At 46.0% G+C, this 9,026-nt stretch overlaps 1 protein-coding gene across 1 annotated transcript in view; it reads left to right on the forward strand.

The window, feature by feature from the left end:
• The window catches only part of dachb (dachshund b), a 65,065-nt gene extending 56,470 nt beyond the window's left edge, over window positions 1-8,595 (forward strand). Inside the window, exons 2-3 of the mRNA XM_064940834.1 lie at window positions 6,363-6,478; window positions 8,424-8,595. Coding sequence (XP_064796906.1) covers window positions 6,363-6,478; window positions 8,424-8,575 — 268 coding nt within the window. The 3' untranslated portion in view covers window positions 8,576-8,595. The remainder of the gene's footprint in view (window positions 1-6,362; window positions 6,479-8,423) is intronic.
• Window positions 8,596-9,026: the final 431 nt, after the last annotated feature.

Here is a 9,026-nt window from a genome sequence, read left to right on the forward strand (position 1 = left end):
TCTCTCTCTGTGTGTCTCTCTCTCTCTCTCTCTCTCTCTCTCTGTGTCTCTCTCTACTGTTCTCTCTCTCTTCTGTTCTCTCTCTCTTCTGTTCTCCCTCTCTTATGTCTCTGTCTATCTTTCTCTGTCTCTCTGTTGCTCTCTCTCTCTCTCTTTCTCTGTCTCTGTCTCTCTTCTATGTTTCTCTGTTGCTCTCTCTCTCTCCGTTACTCTCCCCCTCTCTCGCTCTCTCTGTTTCTCTCTGTCTCTCTCTCTCTCTCTCTCTCTCTCTCTCTCTCTCTGTCTCTGTCTCTCTGTTGCTCTCTCTCTCTGTTTCTCTCCCCCTCTCTCTCTCTCTGTCTCTCTCTCTCTCTCTGTCTCTCTTCTCTGTCTCTCTGTTGCTCTCTCTCTCTCTCTCTCTGTCTCTCTTCTATGTTTCTCTGTTGCTCTCTCTCTCTCTGTTTCTCTCCCCCTCTCTCGCTCTCTCTGTTTCTCTCTGTCTCTCTCTCTCTCTCTCTCTCTGTCTCTGTCTCTCTGTTGCTCTCACTCTCTCTCTCTCTCTAGCTCTGTTTCTCTCCCCCTCTCTCTCTCTCTCTCTCTCTCTCTCTCTCTCTCTCTCTCTCTGTCTCTCTTCTCTGTCTCTCTGTTGCTCTCTCTCTTTCTCTGTCTCTCTGTTGCTCTCTCTCTCTCTCTCTCTCTCTCTCTCTCCTGTTCTCTCTCTGACATTCCTGTCCGGCTCAGAGGGTGTCATGCCTGTTTCTGCTGACTTTGCGCTTTGCACACTCCAGCTGTTGAAGAGGATGTTTTATTGGTTTGCAGGTGTCCTCTGTTTGTCAAAGCAGAAAAGTGAAAGAAAAGAGAGGGAGAGGAAGGAGAGAAGAAGAACGTATGAAGGAAGGGAAAGAAGAAGAAGAAAGTCAGGAAGAGAAGGAGTGTGGGAAACAAAGGAGGATGAGAGAGAGGCAGAGAGAGAGAGAGAGGCAGAGAGAGAGAGAGAGGCAGAGAGAGAGAGACAGAGGCAGAGAGAGAGCGGGAGAGAGAGAGGGAGAGCAACAGAGAGAGAGGCAGAGAGACAGAGAGAGAGATGGAGAGAAAGGCAGAGAGAGAGAGAGAGAGAGGCAGAGAGAGAGCAGGAGAGAGAGAGCAACAGAGAGAGAGAGCAACAGAGAGACAGAGAGAATGAGAGAGAGAGAGATAGAGATAGAGAGAGAGGGAAGAATATAATCAGAAAAAAGATGAGGGAGAGAAGAGGGAGGTGTCCTTGGGATGACAGGAACTAACAATAGCACATCATTTACATTATATACACTAGAGAGAGAGCGGGATGGATGGATGGAGAGAGAGAGCGAAAGATGGAGGGAGAGAGGGAGAGAGATGGTGAGAAGGAGGGAGAGAGAGAGAGAGATGGTGAGAAGGAGAGAGAGAGGGAGGGATAAATGGATGGTGAGAAGGAGAGAGAGAGGGAGGGATACATGGATGGTGAGAAGGAGAGAGAGAGGGAGGGATAAATGGATGGTGAGAAGGAGAGAGAGGGAGGGATAAATGGATGGTGAGAAGGAGAGAGAGAGAGGGAGGGATAAATGGATGGTGAGAAGGAGAGAGAGAGGGAGGGATAAATGGATGGTGAGAAGGAGAGAGAGAGAGGGAGGGATAAATGGATGGTGAGAAGGAGAGAGAGAGAGGGAGGGATAAATGGATGGTGAGAAAGAGAGAGAGATACACAGGACAGATAGAGCAGTGGATAATCGCAGATAGAGAATGAAACACAGGACAGATAGAGCAGTGGATAATATCAGATAGAGAATGAAACACAGGGCAGATAGAAGAGCGGGTAATCTCAGATAGAGAATGAAACACAGGACAGATAGAGCAGTGGATAATCTCAGATAGAGAATGAAACACAGGGCAGATAGAAGAGCGGGTAATCTCAGATAGAGAATGAAACACAGGACAGATAGAGCAGTGGATAATCTCAGATAGAGAATGAAACTCAGGACAGATAGAGCTCAGATAATCTCAGATAGAGAATGAAACACAGGACAGATAGAGCTCAGATAATCTCAGATAGAGAATGAAACACAGGACAGATAGAGCAGTGGATAATCTCAGATAGAGAATGAAACTCAGGACAGATAGAGCTCAGATAATCTCAGATAGAGAATGAAACACAGAACAGATAGAGCTCAGATAGAGAATGAAACACAGGACAGATAGAGCTCAGATAATCTCAGATAGAGAATGAAACACAGGACAGATAGAGCTCAGATAATCTCAGATAGAGAATGAAACACAGGACAGATAGAGCTCAGATAATCTCAGATAGAGAATGAAACACAGGACAGATAGAGCTCAGATAATCTCAGATAGAGAATGAAACACAGGACAGATAGAGCTCAGATAATCTCAGATAGAGAATGAAACACAGGACAGATAGAGCTCAGATAATCTCAGATAGAGAATGAAACACAGGACAGATAGAGCTCAGATAATCTCAGATAGAGAATGAAACACAGGACAGATAGAGCTCAGATAATCTCAGATAGAGAATGAAACACAGGACAGATAGAGCTCAGATAATCTCAGATAGAGAATGAAACACAGGACAGATAGAGCTCAGATAATCTCAGATAGAGAATGAAACACAGGACAGATAGAGCTCAGATAATCTCAGATAGAGAATGAAACACAGGACAGATAGAGCTCAGATAATCTCAGATAGAGAATGAAACTCAGGACAGATAGAGCTCAGATAATCTCAGATAGAGAATGAAACACAGGACAGATAGAGCTCAGATAGAGAATGAAACACAGGACAGATAGAGCTCAGATAATCTCAGATAGAGAATGAAACTCAGGACAGATAGAGCTCAGATAATCTCAGATAGATAATGAAACTCAGGACAGATAGAGCAGTGGATAATCTCAGATAGAGAATGAAACTCAGGACAGATAGAGCTCAGATAATCTCAGATAGAGAATGAAACACAGGACAGATAGAGCTCAGATAATCTCAGATAGAGAATGAAACACAGGGCAGATAGAGCTCAGATAATCTCAGATAGAGAATGAAACTCAGGACAGATAGAGCTCAGATAATCTCAGATAGAGAATGAAACACAGGGCAGATAGAGCTCAGATAATCTCAGATAGAGAATGAAACTCAGGACAGATAGAGCAGTGGCTGAAAAAACAGGAGTGATGCAAGGGATTGTCTTCTCTCTCATCTCTTTCTTCTCAATTTACGGCGCTTTATTGACATGGGAAACATATCTTTACGTTGCCAAAGCAAGTGAAGTAAATAATAAACAAAAGTGAAATAAACAATAAAAATGAACAGTAAACATTACACTCAAAGAAGTTCCAAAATAATAAAGACATTACAAGTCCTATTATGTATATATACAGTGTTGTAATGATGTACAAATAGTTAAAGTACAAAAGGGAAAATAAATCAACATAAATATGGGTTGTATTTACAATGGTGTTTGTTCTTCACTGGTTGCCCTTTTCTCGTGGCAACAGGTAACATATCTTGCTGCTGTGATGTCACACTGTGAAGTTTATCAAAATTGGGTTTGTTTTCTAATTCTTTGTGGATCTGTGTAATCTGAGGGAAATATGTCTCTCTAATATGGTCATACATTGGACAGAAGGTTAGGAAGTACAGCTCAGTTTCCACCTCATGTTGTGGGCAGTGAGCACATAGCCTGTCTTCTCTTGAGAGCCATGTCTGCCTACGGCGGCCTTTCTCAATAGCAAGGCTATGCTCACTGAGTCTGTACATAGTCAAAGCTTTCCTTAAGTTTGGGTCAGTTACAGTGGTCAGGTATTCTTAACTGACTTGTTAAATAAAGGTTAAATAAAGGTAAAGGTAAATAAAGATAAATAAAGGTCAAAAACAAAACAAATATCTGCCGCTGTGTACTCTCTGTTTAGGGACAAACAGCATTCTAGTTTAGTTTAGTTTGCTCTATTTTTTTGTTAATTCTTTCCAATGTGTCAAGTAATTATCTTTTTGTTTTCTCATGATTTGGTTTGGATCTAATTGTGCTGCTGTTCTGGGGCTCTGTGGGGTGTGTTTGTGTTTGTGAACAGAGCCCCAGGACCAGCTAGTTTAGGGGACTCTTCTCCAGGTTAATCTCTCTGTAGGTGATGGCTTTGTTATGGAAGGTTTGGGAATCGTTTCGTTTTAGGTGGTTGTAGAATTTAACGGCTCTTTTCTGGATTTTGATAATTAGCGGGTATCGGCCTAATTCTGCTCTGCATTATTTGGTGTTCTACGTTGTACACGGAGGATATTTTTGCAGAATTCTGCATCCAGTCTCAATTTGGTGTTTGTCCCATTTTGTGAATTCTTGGTTGGTGAACGGACCCCAGACCTCACAACCATAAAGTGCAATGGGTTCTATAACTGATTCAAGTATTTTTAGCCAAATCCTAATTTATATGTTGAATTTTATGTTCCTTTTGATGGCGTAGAAGGCCCTTCTTGCCTTGTCTCTCAGATCGTTCACAGCTTTGTGGAAGTTACCTGTGGCGCTGATGTTTAGGCCAAGGTATGTATAGTTGTTTGTGTGCTCTAGGGCAGCGGTGTCTAGATGGAATTTGTATTTGTGGTCCTGGTGACTGGACCTTTTTTGGAACACCATTATTTTGGTCTTACTGAGATTTACTGTCAGGGTCCAGGACTGTCAGGGCCCAGGTCTGTCAGGGCCCAGGTCTCACAGAATCTGTGCAGAAGATCTAGGTGCTGCTGTAGGCCCTCCTTGGTTGGTGACAGAAGCACCAGATCATCAGTAGACATTTGACTTCAGATTCTAGTAGGGTGAGGCCCGGTGCTGCAGACTGCTCTAGTGCCCTCGCCAATTCATCTCACCCCACGGCCCTGTTGAAAAAAATGTGTGTTTTTTGCCATTTGTAACCACACACTTGTTGTTTGTGTACATGGATTTTATAATGCCATTTGTTTTTCCCCCAACACCACTTTCCATCAATTTGTACAGCAGGTCTTCGTGCCAACATGAGTCAAAACAAATATGAAATCAACGAAGCATGAGAAGACTTTGCCTTTGTTTTGGTTGGTTTGTTCGTCAATTAGGCTGTGCAGGGTGAATACGTGGTCTGTCGTATGGTCATTTGGTAAAAAGCCAATTTGACATTTGCTCAGTACATTGTTTTCATTGAGGAAGTGTACGAGTCTGCTGTTAATGATAATGCAGAGGATTTTCCCAAGGTTGCTGTTGATGCATATTCCACAGTAGTTATTGGGGTCAAATTTGTCTCCACTTTTGTGGATTGGGGTGATCAGTCCTCGGTTCCAAATATTGGGGAAGATGCCAGAGCTGAGGATAATGTTAAAGAGTTGAAGAGTTGAATTAATTGGAATTTGCTTGGATGGTTGTATTTTGTAGTTCAGTTAATACATTTGGAGGATCCAGTCTCCTCCTCTCCCCCCCTCTCTCTCTCTCTCTCTCTCTCTCTCTCTCTCTCCCCCTCTCTCTCTCTCCTCCTCCCCCCCTCTCTCTCTCCCCCCTCTCTCTCTCTCTCTCTCTCTCTCTCTCTCTCTCTCCTCTCCCCCCTCTCTCTCTCTCTCTCTCTCCCCCCTCTGTCTCTCTCCTTCTCTCTCTCTCTCTCCTCCTCCTCTCCCCCCTTCTCTTTCTCTCTCTCTCCTCTCCCCCCCTCTCTCTCTCTCCTCCTCTCCCCCTCTCTCTCTCTCTCCTCCTCCCCCCCCCTCTCTCTCTCCTCCTCTCCCCCTCTCTCTCTCTCTCTCTCTCTCCTCCTCTCCCCCCTCTCTCTCTCTCTCCTCCTCTCCCCCTCTCTCTCTCCTCCTCCTCTCCCCCTCTCTCTCTCTCTCTCCTCCTCTCCCCTCTCTCTCTCTCTCTCTCTCCCTCTCTCTCTCCTCCTCTCCCCTCTCTCTCTCTCTCCCCCTCTCTCTATCTCTCTCTCCTCCTCTCCCCCTCTCTCTCTCTCTCTCCTCCTCTCCCCCTCTCTCTCTCTCTCTCTCTCTCTCTCTCTCCTCCCTCTCCCCCTCTCTCTCTCTCCTCCCTCTCCCCCTCTCTCTCTCTCACCTCCTCTCCCCCTCTCTCTCTCTCTCTCTCTCCTCCTCTCCCCCCCTCTCTCTCCCCCTCTCTCTCTCTCTCTCTCTCTCTCTCCCCCTCTCTCCCCATCTCTCTCTCTCTCCTCCTCTCCCCCCTCTTCCTCTCTCTCTCTCTCTCCTCCCCCCCTCTCTCTCTCTCGCTCTCTCTCTCCCCCATCTCTCTCTCTCCTCCTCTCCCCCTCTGTGTCTCTGTGTGTGTGTGTGTGTTCGTGTGTTCGTGTCTGTCCTTTAATTTGTCAAGTCTTTCTTTTGTCACAAATGTTCATTCTCCCCCCCTCTCTCTCAGCTCTCGTCCGGGCCGGCCTCCAAAGCACTCTGTTGGGGGTGGGATTCCGGAAAGCTCCAGGCATCCTCATCCTGGGGTTCACGGCCTGCTGTCACCTGGCATGCTGTCTCACATAGGTAAGACTGGGAGGTGTGTGTGAGAAATAGAGAATCAGTGTGTGTGGAGAGAGAGAAGGTTTTCATAAAGGATCTCTCTGTACTTTGCTGCGTTCATCCCTCGATCCTGACTAGTCTCCCAGTCCCTGTCGCTGAAAAACATCCCCACAGCATGATGCTGCCACCACCATGCTTCACCGTAGGGATGGTGCCAGGTTTCCTTCAGATGTGACCCTTGGCATTCAGGCCATAGAGTTCAATATTGGTTTTATCAGAGCAGAGAATCTTGTTTCTCATGGTCTGAGAGTCTTTAGGTGCCTTTTGGCAAACTCCAAGCGGGCTGTCATGTGCCTTTCACTGAGGAGTGGCTTCTGCCAGGCCACTCTACCATAAAGGCCTGATTGGTGGAGTGCTGCAGAGATGGTTGTTCTTCTGGAAGGTTCCTCCTTCTCCACAGAGGAACTTTAGAGCTCTGTCAGAGGGACCATCTGGTTCTTGGTCACCTCCCTGACCAAGGCCCTTCTCCCCCGATTGCTCAGTTTGGCCGGGCGGCCAGCTCTAGGAAGAGTCTTGATGGTTCCAAACTTAATCCATTGATGGAGGCCCCTGTGTTCTTGGGGAACTTCAATGCTGCAGAAGTGCTTTGGTCCCCTTCCCCAGATCTGTGCCTCGACACAATCCTGTCTTTCTGTTTTTTATTGTTTTTATACATTTGCAATAATGTCTAAATTTGTTTTGGCTTTGTCATTATGGGGTATTGTGATGTCATTATGGGGTATTGTGATGTCATTATGGGGTATTGTGATGTCATTATGGAATATTGTGATGTCATTATGGGGTATTGTTTGTCGATTGCTGAGGGAAATCAAATATTTAATCAATTTTATAAAAAGGCTGTAACGTAACAAAATGTGGGAAATGAGGGTTGAGGCACTGCTGTGAGGGTTGAGGCACTGCTGTGAGGGTTGAGGCACTGCTGTGAGGGTTGATGCACTGCTGTGAGGGTTGAGGCACTGCTGTGAGGTTTGAGGCACTGCTGTGAGGGTTGAGGCACTGCTGTGAGGTTTGAGGCACTGCTGTGAGGGTTGAGTCACCGCTGTGAGGGTTGAGTCACCGCTGTGAGGGTTGAGGCACCGCTGTGAGGGTTGAGGCACTGCTGTGAGGTTTGAGGCACTGCTGTGAGGGTTGATGCACTGCTGTGAGGGTTGAGTCACCGCTGTGAGGGTTGAGTCACCGCTGTGAGGGTTGAGTCACCGCTGTGAGGGTTGAGTCACCGCTGTGAGGGTTGAGTCACCGCTGTGAGGGTTGATGCACTGCTGTGAGGGTTGAGGCACTGCTGTGAGGTTTGAGGCACTGCTGTGAGGGTTGAGGCACTGCTGTGAGGGTTGAGTCACCGCTGTGAGGGTTTAGTCACCGCTGTGAGGGTTTAGTCACCGCTGTGAGGGTTGAGTCACCGCTGTGAGGGTTGAGTCACCGCTGTGAGGGTTGATGCACTGCTGTGAGGGTTGATGCACTGCTGTGAGGGTTGAGTCACTGCTGTGAGGGTTGAGGCACTGCTGTGAGGGTTGAGTCACCGCTGTGAGGGTTGAGTCACCGCTGTGAGGGTTTAGTCACCGCTGTGAGGGTTTAGTCACCGCTGTGAGGGTTTAGTCACCGCTGTGAGGGTTTAGTCACCGCTGTGAGGGTTTAGTCATTGCTGTGAGGGCTGAGTCTCTGCTGTGAGGGTTGAGTCACTATGAGGGATGAGTCACTATGAGGGATGAGTCACTATGAGGGTTGAGGCACTGCTATGAGGGTTCGTTATACCTGAATGCTTTAAGTCAAGTGTTTGCATTGTTAAAGATCAAAGTTATGTCCGTATTTCACATCAGGATGAGAAACAATGCAACTGAATGAGCTGGCGGTCTCCTGTAGTATCTGGTTCATGGAAGTCCCCCCCCCCCTGTGTGCCTGTTTTTCTCCCAAGGAGGGAGTGAGTGTTCCTGGGATAAGGAGAGGCTGGTGTCGCCCCTGTCTGGAGGTGGTGGGGTGGGCAGAATAGGGATGGGGGGACAACAGAGTCTTAACAACCAGGTGAACTCACTACAGAAACAACTACTGGCCAACCGTGAGTACTAAAGGATTATACTCTATATATTTATCTTCTCTCCATGTTGTTGTCACTGTGAGTACTAAAGGAATATACTGTATATATTTATCTTCTCTCCATGTTGTTGTCACTGTGAGTACTAAAGGAATATACTGTATATATTTACCTTCTCTCCATGTTGTTTTCACTGTGAGTACTAAAGGAATATACTGTATATATTTATCTTCTCTCCATGTTGTTGTCACTGTGAGTACTAAAGGATTATACTGTATATATTTATCTTCTCTCCATGTTGTTGTCACTGTGAGTACTAAAGGAATATACTGTATATATTTATCTTCTCTCCATGTTGTTGTCACTGTGAGTACTAAAGGAATATACTGTATATATTTATCTTCTCTCCATGTTGTTGTCACTGTGAGTACTAAAGGAATATACTGTATGTATTTATCTTCTCTCCATGTTGTTTTCACTGTGAGT

Source organism: Oncorhynchus masou, chromosome 27, assembly GCF_036934945.1.
Source record: "Oncorhynchus masou masou isolate Uvic2021 chromosome 27, UVic_Omas_1.1, whole genome shotgun sequence".
Classification (NCBI taxonomy): Eukaryota; Metazoa; Chordata; class Actinopteri; order Salmoniformes; family Salmonidae; genus Oncorhynchus; species Oncorhynchus masou.